At 41.3% G+C, this 17,572-nt stretch overlaps 1 protein-coding gene across 2 annotated transcripts in view; it reads left to right on the top strand.

Moving 5' to 3' along the window:
- LOC113981412 (poly [ADP-ribose] polymerase 8-like) overlaps nucleotides 1–17,572 on the top strand; it is a 224,038-nt gene that overhangs the window by 164,899 nt on the left and 41,567 nt on the right. For both annotated transcript variants that reach the window (XM_027708790.1, XM_027708789.1), the window contains exons 12-14: nucleotides 9,106–9,667; nucleotides 10,799–10,852; nucleotides 10,956–11,051. In XM_027708790.1, the coding sequence (XP_027564591.1) occupies nucleotides 9,106–9,667; nucleotides 10,799–10,852; nucleotides 10,956–11,051 (712 nt within the window). The remainder of the gene's footprint in view (nucleotides 1–9,105; nucleotides 9,668–10,798; nucleotides 10,853–10,955; nucleotides 11,052–17,572) is intronic.

Genomic DNA, 17,572 nt, shown 5'->3' with positions numbered 1-17,572 from the left:
TGAATTGAGTTCATTTTGCCTTGCTGGTTAACTTTTAAACCAGCACAGGCCACTTTTCGGTCATTAGGGGTCCTTCACAAACCCAGCAATGAGTAAGGTTGAACTCAACTGCTATTTTCTCTGCTAGATTAATAAATAAATTTTGTCCTACTGAAGGGAATTCCAAGTCTTTGATTAATTTTTGCTTTAGGTCAAGATATAAATTATTCAGCAATTATAGTGGTGTTTTATTTTGCTGTAATTTTTGTTTTTCATTGGTAACAATTTCTTCTTTTGCTAAATCCTGACTCCCTTCCTCGGACGAAATATCCCAACAAATCCATTCCTCATCCTCTGGACAGTCTGATCCTAGTCTGGTTCCTATCCATCTCAAATTTATCACCACCCAGTACTACTTATAGCCCTTCGCAGAAGTTTTTCGTTCGTCTTTATCACAACATGCCTTGTTCACGTATTTGTGTGCCCTAAAGGTCTGTATTACACTTTCTTTATAATAAGCATTGTGATAATATTTTGGACAACTGCTCTCAACAGTAATAATCACCAGCTGTAACACTATTATAGTAAGCAGAGGTCCAGCATGACATGTGCCTCCACTCCCCATGCCTATTGGTTTGCAGCTAACAGCAGGGTAAAAGATCTTTGTGGCAGGTACAGAGGCCAACCCAGTTTTGCCCTCTATTATATTTTCTTCAGTGACATCAAGGACCCAGTCGGTGTACTAAAAGCTGGTAAAAGCTATTATACTCATCCAACAGTAATACATGATTCACAATGCTTTGTATAAAGAGGTAATGTATCCCCAGTTACTACACCTTAATCTAACTGTAAGACATAAGTCCATCTCCTGTGTTCATATCTTGCCCTTACAACTCAGCTGGTATCTATTTTACTGATTTTCTCACCAGCGTCACTTCTCATGAACCAGAGATCCCTCTTCGTTCCACAGCAAGAAGATGTCTTTCTGAAATGCTTCTCCTTCTCGAATTCTGCAAGAGATTTACTTTTGAGTTATTTTTATCTTGGGGAATTCTCCTTGGCATTCCCATTTAGGGACAGCAGGAGGAGGCATTACTGGTCTTTTGATTCTTGCACTGAGTCCACCCTTTCTCCATTGTTCTTACTGCTGTCTCGGTAGTTAATATTACCTGGTAAGGTCCCTTCCACTCTCGTTTTAGTGATTTCTCCTTCTAAATCTTTATTAGAACCCAGTCCCCTGCAGAAATATTATGTGTTTTCATTTTCAATTTCACAGTTTGAGGCAATAGTCCTCATTGCCTTAGATCTTTTAGTCTTTTTGCTATCACCGTAATATATTCTTTGAGGTGCTTATCACCCACTTCCAGAGTGGGGGTCTTACTACTGTTTTTATAACATGTGGGATAAGGTAGCCCAAATAACATTTCGTATGGAGATAAATTCAAGTCTCTTCTGGGAGCTGTTCTGATTCGAAAAAGGGCCAGAGGTAAGCGTTTAGTTCAGGGGAGTCCCGTTTCCAATGTTAATTCAGTGATTGTTCGCTTCAAGGTCTGATTCATATGTTTCACCCTTCCTGAACTCTGTGGATGCCATGGAGTGTGATACTGCCAATTTATCCGTAAGGCTTCGCGTATCAGTCTTAAGAGCTTTGAGATGAACTGTGGTCCCCGATCACAGTCAATGGTTTCAGGCACCCTGAACCTAGGGATTATTTGTTCCAATAATACTTTAAGTGCACATTGTGCAGTAGCTCTTAAGACTGGGAGTGCCTCTACCCAGTGAGTGAGGTGCTCTACAATTACAAGGAGATATTTCCATCTCTGCACTAGAGGTAATTCTGTGAAAACTACTTGGATTTTCTGGAAAGGTTGGCTGGCAAGTTCTCGTCCCCCAGAGGGACGGGCTCTTTGCGCCTTCTTATTAACCTTTTGTACCAGGGTGAATTTATGCTGATACTTTTGGTCTGTGTTTGGCCCTGCCACCTGTGAAAGCTTTGCTCTTTCCCTGCCAAGTTATGGGAAAACAAGCACTGATAAAGGGGAAAAGTTGTCCTTGAAGAGAGCTTCTTGTATAAACTGTTTTAATTGGTATTCTGTGATTGGCCAGTTGTCTGCCAAGGGCATTTGAAGGAGATTCTGATGAGGAGGGGAGGAAGGCTCGCCCCCAGACTCAATTAAGAAAGACCCCCAAAGCAGACTGCGCGTGCGTGACGGGATTTCCGAAGTTCTCACGCATGCACAGAAGGGCTGCACTTACATAACCGGGAGGTGGGACTGAGGGCCTCTGGCTGGGCGGTGCTGGCCACACCTGGGAGGTTGTGGTCACTCAGTTAATTGTATAAAAGTAGATAGTGCTTTCTTGGAGAGGAGTTAACTTCACATCAAGGACAATGTTGCCTTTTGGCTGGGACGCCTGCCAGTTTTGTGAACTTACTGACTCTCCAAGGATGCCGCTTCTGCTATGGGTAATTATAGGTATGCTAGGTCGGTAAGATAACTTTATGGGCAACAGCTGGGTAACTGGGGCTTATTTCTCTCCTCCTTCCTCCCTTTTGGGTTTGTTCGTTTTGTTGGCCACCCTCTGGGTAATAAATCTTGGTTTTTGTTAAGCTTTCAATGGTGTCATGGTTTCAAGCTTCAGTATATCCTCGAACCTCCTCCCTAATACACCTTTTGACAAATTAAACATCGATCTGTTATTTGTTTTGTGATGGTATATATTCCCAAATAACCATAAGTCCTTAAGAACATCTCTGCTAGAGCCTGGGCTCCCCAATGAGTGCTGCTATGCAGCTCTTAATAGTTCCCATGCAATTGCTTTGGATAACATTTGTCTCCTGTCCGGAAGGAGCCATTTTCCTTCCTCATTCTTTTGGGGTACTATTTCAATTAACCTCTGTTCTTCCTTTTCAGTGAATATCGGTTGTGAAATTTCTTTCAGCACTGGCATTAAAGCCATTATTCTAACCTCAGGTATGTCATGACTCAAGGCTGCTTCTCGAGCTGTCTGATCAGCTAATCTGTTTCCCTGACAGATTACATCCTTCCCTTTCTGGTGTCCTCTAACATGTACAACCGCAATCTCCTGAGGTCGCTGAATTTCTTCCAGCAATGTTTCCAGAAGTTTGTAATGGCTCAAATTCTTCCCCTGAGATGTCATCATCCCTCTTTCATACCAGATTTTTCCAAAGACATGCACTACTCCCCAGGCATACCTTGAGTCAGTGTAGATGTTCCCTATTCCTTCCCCACTATCCGTAATGCACTAATCACAGCATATATTTCACATGCTTGAACTGACCAGTCACTCGGAAGAACTCCTGATTCTACTACAGTGAACCCTTCCTTATCCACCACTGCGTAACCACCACTCTTGAGGAACTGTCAGTGAATAGATGCATTCCTCCTTTTATTGAACTATCCATTAAATCTTCTCTGACCTTCGTTTGGTAATTTATGATGTCTAAGCAGTTGTGCTCAACCTGATATCCTACTTCTTTTTGTCCATATAGAAACTGGGAAGGATCTACATGCGAATTGATAGTTAGGGTGAGATCATCTCTTTCCATCAATATAGTCTCATATTTTAAAATCCAGGAGTCTGTCATCCATCTTCCTGACCTTTGGGTTAAAATTGTTCTCACTGCATGTGGGGTGTGCACTCTGATTTTTGTTCCAAAAGTCAGTTTCCTAGTCTCTTCTACCAGTATTGCTGTGGTTGCTACTGCCTGCACACAGGTTGACCATCCCCTGATCACTGGGTCTAAGAGCTTTGATAGGAAGGCTACTGGTTTTCTGATCTCTCCCCACTCCTGGGTCACTACTCCTTTTATGTGAAGTATTCACATAAAGATCGAAAGGTTTTTTTAGATCCGGTAATAATACCGGAGCTTGAATCAAAATTTCTTTTAGTTCCTCACATTTTTCTTGTTCTTCTGAGGAATACTCTGACCAATTATCTTTCTTGGAGGCATCATCCAGTAGTTTTTCATACAAAAATTTGGTTTTGCTACTTTAATCTGGGATAATCCTTTTCTTCCTTCTAGGGAGGTGGGGTACTGCCTAATCCGAATAGGAGCTTCCGTATATAGTTTTACCGAAAAAGGTTCTATTTTTAGTCTCCCCCATTCCCATTTTCGGCCCATACCTGCGAATTTATATCTAAACCCTCACTTAATACAAAAAGTTTAAGTTCTTTTCCCTGAGGTATTATTCCTATCCCTAATGGCCCCATTAAATCTCTTTCTAACAAGTTTGTCCCAGCCTGGAGCATTATTAATAAATCCCTTTTCAATGTCTTCTCATTCCCTCATATCAATACTGAGGGTGCCACAAAAACTTTAAATTTCTCCCCCTTAGCTCCCATTGAAATAACTTTCTGATCAGATACTTCTACTCCCAAGGGGGGCTGAGTTACGCAGGTCTGTTGAGCTCCCGAATCCACCAGAAAGGTGGTGTCCTCCTCCTGGGGTCCTAATTTCAAATTTATCAAGGGCTCCCTTTCTGTTTCTACCCCAGGAGGTAAAGCCCCTGACACCCCTAGTCCGAGTACTCCTGTGGTTGGAAGACCCAGATGTCCTTCTGTCGCCTTGGACATTCTCTCTTGAAATGTCCTTTCTGCCCACAATTATAGCACTGTCCCTTCCCCTCTTGTACAGGCGGGTGAGCCAGATTCGTTCTTAACTTCTGCGACACCCGAGGAGGTCCCCTGAAAGTTTGAACTTCTTGTCCTTTGCTGCCTTCATGATTACCATACCTCTTTTGTGATGTCCCTGCACATCCCTGCCCTGTAACCTGTCTATCCTCTTGTTTATTCACCTCTTTAACTGTGGCTACCATCAGCCGGGTCTTTTGTCTCTGTTTCTCTATTTTGACCCTGCACCCCTTGGGGATGTTCCCAGTCCCAAATACGGATTCCCATTGCCCTGATCATTTCCCTCTCCTCCACAGAAAATAATATCCCTATTACAGATTGCATTTCATCCCACATATATATATTAGGTCCTAAAAACTGGTCAAATTGCTCTGCCAGACCTAATGGATCTTCTAGTAGTTTCTTCATTCCTTTCCCAAATTCCCGTACCTCAGTACTCGTCAGAGGGACATTCACATAGTCTATGCCCGCTTGTGCCCTCTGCACTGGGACTTCTCTAAGGGGATTTAGTCCCCTGGGTGCTTCCGAACCCTGTTCCCTCCTGGCTCTACCCCGCATCTGTGGAGGGCCTGGAGAAGGTGTTGGGTTCGAGTTTTGCACCTCATCCTCCCCAAGATTATACGGGGGACGATTTAAGATCGTATTACTTGAAAGATTTTCGAAAGGATCCCACTCAGAACCCTTCTTTTTCTGGTTACTTTGATTGTTACTTTGATCACCACTAACTGTATGGACCGGGAATAGCCCGACAGACCCTGTCCAACAAGCAGCATATTCACTTTCCTCCACATTCCACGGTCCCTTCCTATTCACATAAACATTCAATGCTTGACAAATCTAATCTTCAAATGAACCAAATTGGGGCCAGTAAATATTGCCTGATCTTATAGGACCTTTAGTCCGCTCATACATACAGTATTGAATCATAACTGCCTTATCCTTACCCTGAGTCTCTCCTGACTCGTCCCACCTATCCAGCATCTTACCCAATGGGCTATCCTAGGGAATGCCTAGGGTCTTTCCTGACCCTTTCTTTCCTGACCCTTTCTTTCCCGGGGACCTTTTACTTTTCCCGGCCCCCATCCTGAGGAGTGAACACACACACGCTCTGGGATATGGTCCTCCCTTGGCACACACACACTCTTTATACTCTCGAACCTCCTCTTCTACCGGAGTCACCCGAAAGCCTTTTTCTAAACCGGAACCACCCAAGAACCTTCTCTCTAAGCCGGAACCACCCAAAAACCTTCTTTCTTAAGCCGGAACCACCCAACCACACAACCCTTCTAGCGAAGCATTTCAAATTTTGTACTTTCAAATGCTTACAGCTCGTTCTGTGAGAACAAGGCAAAAAGGGAGAAAAGGCCTGAATAGATAAAAAAATATTTTATTTTGCAGTGTTTGAAACATATCCAGCTTAAACAAAACTCCAGGATCAAGCAGTAAGCTTTCTGTATGTTTTACACCAATATTGGTGTCACTGAATTGACTTCAAATTTCACCAAGGAGCAACATCTTGTCTAGATCATTGGACTCTAAAACTGCATATGACAGTGAATGAAAAATGTTAGTGATTTCATTAATATTGGCGTAAAACATACAGAAAGCTTACTGAATTTTCACCACTTCTGAAATATGGGCACAGAATTTCAAAAAACAAAGGCATTAAAAACATGAGTAGTAGTTTGCAAATAGTTCATTTGAATTCATTATGACTTCTGCCAGTTACTCATACTCTTAAGTGTCTGTAAAATCATCCTCTGATTTTACCTCTTTCAATGATGCGATTATTTATTCTAGCATGTTTTCCTGTCTATGAAAGGTTGACAGATCACCACTTCTGTATATTTGAATTGAATACTTCTTTGAACATTCCTTCTTTTTGATTAATGTTGCCATTCTAAATTCCACATATAAAAAAGAGAGGGAGCACAATGATCACTCACACTGAAGGAGTGTTATGGGTTTAAACCCTTTGATGAATTTCCTCCACACCAACACATAGTTTTGAAGGAAAAGCAGCAAGTCTTTTCTACTAGGGAGAGATAAACATCAAGGTTCAATTGTCTTTCTAGCTCAGATCTAAATGGCTCTCCCACAGAAAAGCTAATAGCCTTGCATACCAACTGGATCACCCAAAGGGAGGGCTGTGTGGGAGGAGCAGAGTCAAATAAAGGACTGGTAGTTTTGGCTTGGAGCTGCCTTTTTCACTCTGGGACTGGGGCTGCCTTGTTCCCACGTGGTGCTGCGTTGAGCTGTGCTGTCTCACCTTGAATTGCTGTGCCGACTCGCCTTGAATTGCTGTGCCCAGCTCAGCATTGCAGTGGAGTTGCTACCTGCACCCCTCACCTGTGCCAGCTGCTCGCAGGGTCCCAGCTACCTCCCCTGCTGACTCAGGCCTCAGCCACCTACAGCATGAGTTCGCAGGAACCCCCTGAAGGGAAGACCACCCCCCTTTTTCCCTTCTCATGCTAGCAGCAGCCTGCACCACCCAGGGAAGCTCCGAGCTTGCATTGGACTGACCCAGCTTCCTCCCACGCACTGGTTTCCTGCAGATGCGGTGGAGCCGCTGCCATCGGAGCCCAACAGCTCCCCCCGCCAGCCTTGAGTGAGTCATTGTAGCCTTTGCCTTGCCAGAGCCCACCAGTGCCCCCTGCTTGGTGTGGTTATAACTGCACCAAAAGGGAAAGTAGGACAATTGTTTGAAAGTTTCAGTTACGGTGTTGTTGTTTGTTCTTTTTTTGTTCTATGTATTTTTAGTAAAGAACTGTCATTCCTTTTTCTACATTTTTGCCTGAAAGCCTCTTAATTTCAAAGTTATAATAACTCAGAGGGAGAGGTCTTCTTTCTATTCCAGCAGGGTTCCCACCTTCCTTGGCAGACATTTGTCGTTTAAACCAAGACAGGGAAGAATGTCAAAGATAACAAAAGATTTTTTGTCTTTTCAAAGGCAGAAGAGGAACATGGTGTTTTAAGTAGAAAGCTTACCCATTCCCTACCATGCCACCCATCATTGCCAAGTGTAGGCTGTAACTTGGGGTTTGGTTTTATTCAGAAAGGGCATACAAAAGCCAGCTTGGTCTTTCTCCTCTTGATTTGGCTGTTTCTGCTGCAGTGCCTGTCCAAAGACCACTCAGCCCAAATGGAAACCCTCTCTTGTTCCCTAAAGCACCACTCCTTCCTCCTGTCAGCCCAAGGGCGGTAATTAGCCAACTGCAACAGTGAGCCAGCAACCTTCACATGCATTTTCCACTGTCACAACTTGGTAACATAGTTTAGGGTTGCTTGTAAAGTGTAGAAAAATGATTCAGCATACCCGATACTGGTTCTTGCTTTGGAAGGACAGATGAACATGAACCTTATTAAAATGTGACAGTTCATGTGAATGTTCTTTCAGCAAAAACTTTTTTCTTTATTTCTGCATTTATAATTGTTCTGGTTCTGGCCGGGACAGGGTTAATTTTTGCAGTACCTGGGAGGGGGCGTGGCTAGCACACAGAGGTTTTTCTCTACCACCTCACCTCATTGCCAGGGGCAGGGGAAAGGGACTCTCTTCTGGGGAAAAGGGGTTCCTTCCAGTCAAGAAAATGTGGGGCAGGGAGCCATCGGGGGTGGGGATGGGGGGGGGAGATGTTTGTGCGAATGGTTTCTTCTCTTATACCCTTTGTCATTAATATTGTTGCTATTACTGTTCCTTTTATCTCATTGCTGTTTCCAGTAAATTGTTCCTATCTCAACCCATGATCTTTACCTTTTGTGTCTCCAATTGGAGGAGGGAGGGAGAGGGTGTGTGGTTTTAGTGGGAGTACTAAATTGGAGAATACCATTCCTAAACCATGACAATAATTTCAGTTCCTCACATTCTCATTTTTAGTGTTACAGAGTTAGAGTTTGTCTAAAACAGGAGAGGGCATCAAATTGTCTTCCACAAAGCACCCAGATTATTGTGATTTTTTTTAAATGTTCATTTCAGTTGAATTAAATCTTATTTACTGCCTGCAAGTTTCACTGCTCATTGGATCTGGACATAGAATTTGTTATGTCATGTCCATAAGACAATAACTTTAATGGGATCATGCCATGATGATTACATAGGAAAGGTAGATTTTGATAAGAAAAATGTGATATAATCTTGTGTGAAATATGTGGTTTTCATTTCAAGTATAATCTGAATAGTTTGTTTTGAGATATAGGGGTCTTTACAAAGGATATATCTCTCACATGTCTTAAGTACTTAGTCATCTTTTCAATGGATGGGTTTGTGTATAAATAGGAGTAAGATGTCTATTATTGGGAAATTAGGCCTACATACAATTGATCATTTTTTTTAATGTTGAGCTGTGTTTATCACTAGTGAAATACATAAAAACAGGTGGCATTTAAAAATTTGTAAATATATCTGGACTTATTTTTTTTTGATTAGCACAAGACTGATTATTCTTCAACTATGTCTTCTCTTTCTTTATTTTTAAGGTCACCAAACTATCCTCCACCTGGCTGTGGCAAAAATAAATCAAAACTGAAATCAGAACAGGATGGGATCTCCAAAACTCACAAGCTACTGAGAAGGACTTACTCTAGAACAGTTAAGGCAGAGGATGTGTGCGCCACAAAATCTCACAGAACCTTTGGATGCTCATTGTTGAGTGATGCTAGGGCAGAACAGACAATAGCTATTAAATCACACAAACTGTTGAACCATTCTTGCTCTTCAGTTGTCAAGCAGGAGGAGTGCATCACTTTAAAGCCACATAAGCTATTAAGTAGGTCATGTTCTGGGGACCCTCAATGTGAACACAACAGCACCTTGAAGCCCCACGAATTTTTAAGCAGGTCCTACTCCAGTAATCTTAGAATGGAAGAATTGGATGGATTGAAGAATCACAAATTAGTCAGCAAGACTTACTCCAATGCCCCTAAATCATCCAAAATGAAGCCTTTGAAAGAGTTCACCACAGCAGAGGGCAGGAGTCTCTCTCTTACCTCAGGGCTTATTGGGATATTAACATCATCTTCATCATCTCCTTCACAAACTGTTGTGTGTAATAATTTTTTTATTCTGCTCATTTTCCTCCTATTATTTTCCAAATGTACTATTATGCTTATTATGCAAAGACATTAGTATTTAGGACATATTTTAGTGAATATATTGGATATATTAAATATATTGGAAGACAAGAGCGATGGAGTCAGCCTTTTAAGGAGGATTTGAGCAACTGTGCGTGCACATATATTTAAGTTATAAACTCAGAATTTGCTTAGGTCAAGACAGAGATTTTACATCTCACATTGAATACAGCTCAACAATGCACAGCTGCTGGCAATAGGAAAAGTTCAATGATCCACTTCTTTCCCTGCCTCCTTTCTTGCTGCAGGGAGAGTGTGAGCTTCTGTGCTGCAAAATTGGCTTGATCACACAGGTCTTTTCTCATTTCCCTATTTGCTTTGTGGGGGAAGGAACTGTCCGTTGGCTCGTTTGGGTGCCAAGTCACCTCTCCTTCTGGTCTTTTCAGCTGTGGTCATCATCATACTGGAATTAGAGAAAGGAAAGAAAATAAGACTATAAACAAAAACAAACCCCCAAAAAGCTGTAAATAGAGCTGACTGATATAAATATCAGCCCAGAGGGAATTTTGTACATTAGTGACTCCTATAATAAAAGGTCCTTCTAATTAAATTTTGTACACTGAAATAAAAATGCAGAAAGAATCTGAGTGGGATCTGAGCACAGAGGTCTGTTAGCGTGGTGCTCACAGAAGTGAGATCTTAGCAAATATTTAAATGAAAAATATTTTCAGCTGTTCTGAGAGTTATATTAATCACTCAAACCTGAGCATATAGCCCATATCTGAACAGACAATACACAGTTAAAATTTAAAGGAAGTTACCAAATGCCAGTTGATTAGAACGGAGTGAAGGCCCTGGTGTTTCCATTTGAGATTAAAGGTTTTGGGATGTTGAGATACAAAACACCAGATTTAAGAACGAAAAAGAAAAATCTACCCCACGCTCACCAAACAGTAAAAGGTTTGATGATTTGTAATGGTTGGTTTATGCAAATGACAGATCTTTTTAGATGCAAATATTGTTTAACATATTGGCATGCAAAAAAATTCCTTATAATTAGTTTACCAATGCTGAAGTCCCCTGAACTTTTTCCTTGCAGCAAAATTATGGTGCAAAATGCATTTTGGTACAAGACCGTGGCTTTCTTGTGCAGGTAGGATGTCATATCTTATCCATTTATGAAACACTGTGGAGCATGAGCTGACTGTTAATTATTTTTAAGCAGATGTTGTTTTTCTCATTTTCATTGTTCCCAGACAATTGAATTTGCTGAGCAGCGGATACCAGTATTGAATGAATACTGTGTAGTCTGTGATGAACCCCATGTGTTCCAGAATGGCCCTATGCTGAGGGTAAGTGGTATGCTTGCTGGGATAAACAATTCAGGCAGGGTATGTAAATAGGCTGCTAATAGGATTTGCAAAAGCATCTACATATTGAGTTAACCCCATTTTAAGTCATGGTTAAACCTGTGTAATTTTGAAAATCGTATTAGGTGTTTATTTGCCTCTTCAAGCTCATATGTACCTTTTAAACCCATGTTTTTTCTGACAGATTTATGAGCAACCAAACCCTTATTAGAAGTGTATAGAAAAGGCACCAGTTCCTTGTAGTTCATCTTTGAATGCACTGCTATGCATATTACCTGTGACAGGATAATGCAAATTGAATAATCTGTGAAATTTGGATTATAAAATAATTTAAATCATTGGGTTTTATCTGTTGTCCATAGGACAAAGCAAACAGTAGGATTTATTCCAGTTCTCATGATGAACTACTAAAAGAAAACAAAATGGAAAGTCATCTGCTCTAAATTAAAAAATCATAATTCTTCTTGCTTTCCCACCTCAGAGATCAAAATCCCTCAGAATGACTTTTCTCTGTTTTCAGTTTAAAAAGAGGTCATTTTAGCCATCCGTTTGAGAGTTTGTCAGTCCTTCAAAACAGAGGAAAGTGCAAACATGTTTGTCACTAATCACATATTCATCAGTGCCTTTGCAAGCAGCATAACCTAGCAAACTTTGCAAAAATGAAAAAGTGTCCTTATATAACCCAGAAAGAAGGAGATAGCAGGAAGAAATCTAGCATGCCCTGTGTATGTTTGAATGACTCAATAAGCAATACAGAGCCATTAATGAGTTTGCAGTTCTGTAGAAGGAGAGAAAGGATCTCAGTTTAAATAGAGCATGAGTTTGCCAAATAATCTTAAGGAAATTTATGCTTCATTATGCTGAGAGTTCTGGCAGAGGAAGCCTAAAGTAGTCAATTTTAGGGTTTATTTATATGCTTCAGATGCACACACAGACACAGATACATACATATATATATATATGATGCATGTAAAGGGAATAAAGAATGACCCAACTGAAAAAGCATTTTATGTTTAATGTATTACCATCAGTTTGATTTGCCTCAGCAGACTTCTCATCCACTCACAACTGTTCCAAACATGCCAATAACCCATTTGATCTGGGAATCCATCTTCCAGACGTTGCCACAGAAAAGTGAATTTGTGTTTATAAAAAGTTCCTTGTGATGGCCATTGTTTTGCTGAGCTAGCAAACCAGGTTTTAACAGGCCAATTCTCTTGGCACGAAGTTATTGCACAGTCTTCAGATAAATCTGCTGTACTGTGCATTTAAAGAAATTTTTGACACTAGGTTCTCATCCCCATCAGATAGATTTATTGGCACAGATCAATCACAAGATCTGATAGCTCAAACTGGTACCTCAAAAGAGGCACCCCGAACAAAGAAACCCCTGGGCAATTATACCCTTACGGTCTAAACTCCCCATCCATCAAGTTTGCAGATGACACAAAACTGGGAGGAGCTGTTGACTCCCTTGAAGTCAGGGAGGCCCTGCAGAGACACCTGGACAAATTAGAGGACTGGGCAATTACCAATCATATGAAGTTCAACCAGGGCAAGTGCCAGATTCTGCACCTGGGATGGGGCAACCCCAGATGTTCATACAGACTGGGGAATGAGATGCTGGAAAGCAGTGCCACAGAAAGGGACCTGGGGGTCCTGGTAGACAGTAAGTTGAATATGAGTCAGCAGTGCCCTGGCAGCCAGGAGAACCAACCATGTCCTGGGGTACATCAGACACAGCATCGCCAGCTGGTCGAGGGAGGTGATTGCCCCGCTCTGCTCTGCACTGGGGTAGCCTCACTTTGAATATTGTGTGCAGTTTTGGTCATCGCAATATAAGAAAGATATTAAGCCATTAGAGAGTGTCCAAAGGAGGTAGGTGAAAATGGTGAAGGGCCTTGAGGGGAAGCCATATAAGGAGCGGCTGAGGTCACTTGGTTTGTTCAACCTGGAGAAGAGGAGACTGAGGGGAGACCTCATTGCAGTCTACAACTTCCTTGTGAGGGGAAGAGGAGGGGCAGGCACTGATCTCTTCACTGTGGTGACCAGTGACGGGACCTGAGGGAATGGCCTGAAGTTGTGTCAGGGGAGGTTTAGGTTGGATATTAGGAAAAGATTCTTCCCTCAGAGGGAGATTGAGCACTGCAACAGGCTCCCCAGGGCAGTGGTCACAGCACCAAGCCTGCCAGAGTTGAAGAAGCATTTGGATGATACTCTTGAACACATGGTGTGAATCTTGGGAATTGGTGCAGGGCCAGGAGTCGGACGCAATGATCCTTGTGGGTGCCTTCCAACTCTGCATATTCTGAGGAAATGCAGGGAAAGCAGAGGGGCAGGTACCAATCTCTTCACTCATCACCAGTGACAGGACTCGAGGAAATGACATGAAGCTCAGTCAGGGGAGGTTTAGATTGGATATCAAGAAAAGGTTGAGCACTGGAACAGGCTACTCAGGGAAGTGGTCACAGCACTAAGCTTGTCTGAGTTCAAGAAGCATTTGTACAATGCTTTCAGGCACATGGTGTGATTCTTGGGGTGTCCTGCACAGGGCCAGGAGTTGGACTCAATGATCCTGATGGGTCCCTTCCAACTCAGCATATTCTATGATTCTATGATCTAAAACTGGGACTAACAGATGTAAGTTATGACACAACCAGAAGAGACCCTTTCCTACAATTCTGTATTCTGTTTCAGATGTAGTAATGTTATCTTTAGTGGCCCAAATATAATTGATTCTTTAGGTAATACAGACTCAGGTGGTAAAGACTTGGCAACCAATCTTATTTTGCCTGCCACATTGCTTTTCTGGGCACAGCTGCAGCACACATTAGAAAGTAGCAATATCAGCTATGAAAATTTCAACTTTTTTGAATTGAAAGCATGTCTGGAAAATATTTTAAGTAATACATGAGTCCAAGAACCAGAATATGTCATAGTAGGTAGGTGATTTGCCTGTCTGCCATTCATAGTCACTGCTGTAAGAAGTGACACTTGCATTCTTGCATATGGAAACTCTGAATGAGCACTTTTTTCACAGTAGCAGTTAGGGGACCCCTGGTGGCCTAGTGGTTAGCATGCAGGACTCTCACTGCTGTGACCACGGGTTCGAATCCCAAGTCCCCCGGGCAGATGGTAGCTCGTTAGCCCTGTGAGGCCATCCATCTATGAGAAGGTCACTCTAAACAAACCTACGTCCTGAGGACCTCACTGCCATTGTCCAAGCTCGCTTGGCCCCGGCAGATGAACCTTAGGATTAAAGGGTGGGCTCAGTTCAGCGCAGGCTGTGTCTCACCTAAAAAATCCATTGCGCAGGCTGGAAAGGTAAAAGACCTTTCCCCAAATCTTCGTTCGCGAAGACTGGCCATTATTATTATTATTATTAGTTCGGTGGCTGCTACTGAGCATGTAAAGAATGGGAGTGGCTAAAGGAAAACACTGAAAAACTTACTCCGCTCAAAAAATTGCTTTCTGCTTCTATCAGTGCCTTCTGTTTCCAAGCATTTGTGGTCTCACATTAACTATCCAGCTGTTATTTTCTTCTGTCTTTTCCCCACTGAAATAATTATCCTTCTAAATAGTCTCTCAGCACCAATGATCTTCACTTAGCTAATAGTTTTGTGGAAACCAATGGCCTTATGTTAATTTTCTCCTTTCAAGTTAAAAATAAAGTATATGTGAGACCACTGGATGCTCTTGTTGAATGGGAGTTACAGCTGCCCTCTTCAGGTACTGGGGAACAAAGTTGCCCAGCTAGTCAGCTGTCTCGATTTAATGACAATATGTCTCAGGAGGTGGGACCTTTGATGAGGTAGAACTCTCCTTCTCTTTTGTTTATTTCCCTCCCCCTAAATTACAAATTTTTGAAGTTACAAGGTGTCTGAATGAAGGAGGAAAAATATAACAATTTTTACTGAAAAACAGAGAAAAAACCAGAACAAAACAAAAAACAAACAATAGCAGAAAAAATGTCACCTAAACCACCCTCTCCCCTCTTGTTTAAAATGAGAACCTGGAAAGAGTATTTCGTTCAAAGAGAAAGGAGTCCTATGCCACTGAGACGGCAGTGAGGTCCCAATGGAGGTCACGTGATCACCATGTAGCTGGAGCAGAGCTGGGGCTGGGTGACTAGGCACCTCATGCAGTTCACAAAGGGGAACTCTCAAGTCCCTTTGGCGTAGCTGCAGCAGCAGCCAGCAAAGGCATGGGAGCTGCGATGATGGGAACTCCTGAAAAGTACCTGATGCAGGAACTGCAGCAAGAAAGTGCCGGGGGTGGTCTTGCCATGATGAAAAGCAGTTGGAAAGCAGTGAGAGACTAGAACCACAGCAAGAGAACTCTGTCAGCGGTCCTGGCTCGATACCCCCTCCCAGAACAAGAGTCATGTATTTTCCCTTTGAAAACAATGGAAACTAGTAATCTAATAGAAGTTGGCTATTGTTCCACATTGGAAAGAATGTCTATACTTTCACGTATGTACATGAAAGTCGTTAGATAGTTCAGCTTGCTGAATAGTATGTGGACTTGAACCAAAATAAGAGTATCCAGAAATGACATTGGAATAACCTAATGTTTATTAATGTGTTACTGTTGTTGTTCTTGTTTGTTGGCTGTGGCTAGGGCATTTATGATACAAAGCAGAACAAGACTGTTCCTGTCCCAACAGTTCACATCCTATTATAAGAGAAGAGACAAGTGTATGCCATGAAGGACAATATGCAAAACACTAGCAGCAGTGTAAGAGCAGCCTTGAATCACAGTTTTACTATAAAACTTCTGATTTTCTTTAAGCTCCATATTCTAGAATTGATTTATTAATTTAGTTTTCATATGTTTTCATTGATTCTAGCATGCAGAGTTGTGGACAAAACCAAAATATGGAAATGCGACACTGAATAGATAAGTCAACATCATGTGACAAACAAAAGCCCTCCAAATGTTTGCTTCTTAGTTGTAAGACAATCTTTTCATTTTTGAGGGAAAGAAATGAGTTTAATGCTTCAACATAACTAATGACTGGAATAGAGGACAGTGAAACAGCCATACCAACGTCTTGGAACACTCTATGAACACTTGTGGGAAATTTATGTTGAAAGCTTCTGATTTGGTTAAATTGGGAAAAAAATCAGGAAAAAAAGATCCAAAAGTGCTCTTAAAATGGATGGAGTTTGAGTAAGAAGGCATCCAGGGTGGATATATGAAGGCAGACTACTAGAGTATCTGGGTTTGGGTTATTTTCCGCATTAGATTGGCAGACCCCATATGTTTTCATTCAATGCAAAACTATGTGTTTGCTCCATCTTTTAGTTAAAGAGAGTATGTAGAATGCAGACATTGTATAGAGTTTAATTTTTTGGGGAGTTGTTTTTGTGTTTTTTCTTTAACCAATGCCACTTCAATCGGGGAATTAATGATTTCTGAAATTAGACAGAATCTACCATAAAAATGCATTAAAGATATAGTGAGTCAAGGGAGACAAATTCAGACTAAAGATACCTTAAATTTTTAATAGCATTTTAAAAAATGTTAATAATCTGGAAATGGTGTTTACTATTACTAGAATTTTGTACAGCAGAACTTTGTGGCTTCCTGAAATAAATGTCGCTTCTCAAATAGAAATGGTTTTGGTGAAACCCATTCCCATTATTGGGAAAAGTGGGTTTTTCTTGTGTTTTGAAGGAGGTAGACCAAGACAGCAAAGCAGATCCTCTGGTTTTATTATCACATAATTTATTGTATATTATATCACACTGACTAGAATGTGAGGTTCTGGCGATTCTTTTAGAGCTCTTGAATGATTTTGTGTTCAATTTCAAGGTATTTTCTGTATGTATATTGTCTGAATATTGAAATGGATACTCAGATGTGAGTAACTTGGAAATGTAGTGATCCATCACTCTTTCCATTGCTTAAAATGTTACTTTATCAGCATTGTCTTGTGAAGTCTTTATTCTACAAAATATTCGGTGGGCATAAAGATTCATCAAATGCATAAAAGCAAAATAATTTTATAGACCCTAACAGTAATATCTGTTCCTCTTCAGAGCTCAAATGTTGCTGTCTTGCTTCTCCCCCTACCTACAGTTCTTCAGCCTTAAGATCTTAGCCCCAGTGTCCACTTGAGAGAAAAAAGACCTTTCAAATGTCAAACATAAGTACAATGACCATTTTCCTAACTTCCCTTTTACAGATACTCAGACATTTCTGAGATCATAACAGAGAAAAAAAAGGAAAAAAACTAAGAGCAAAGATGACAAATCCTGTGTTCCATTTGCCATCTTGAAGTCTCAGGGTAACTTACTTTGTTGAGGTTATAAACAAAATGACAACAATAAGTATTTTCTTAATGCTTTTCTTCATGGCAAACATGACTAAACTTAGATTGCTCTGCTATTCCAGAGTAATTCCTTGTTCTGGAATACAAAGGACTCCATGTATACTGTTGATTATGATAGTCAAGCTGGTAGAGGCACCATATTTCCCCAACTAAGCAAGTGATTTAA

This window comes from Neopelma chrysocephalum, unplaced genomic scaffold (genome assembly GCF_003984885.1).
Source record: "Neopelma chrysocephalum unplaced genomic scaffold, ASM398488v2 Primary Assembly neopelma1_96533, whole genome shotgun sequence".
NCBI classification, from domain to species: Eukaryota; Metazoa; Chordata; class Aves; order Passeriformes; family Pipridae; genus Neopelma; species Neopelma chrysocephalum.
Note: the sequence above shows the minus strand (reverse complement) of the source record. Positions and strands in the feature narration are given on the sequence as shown.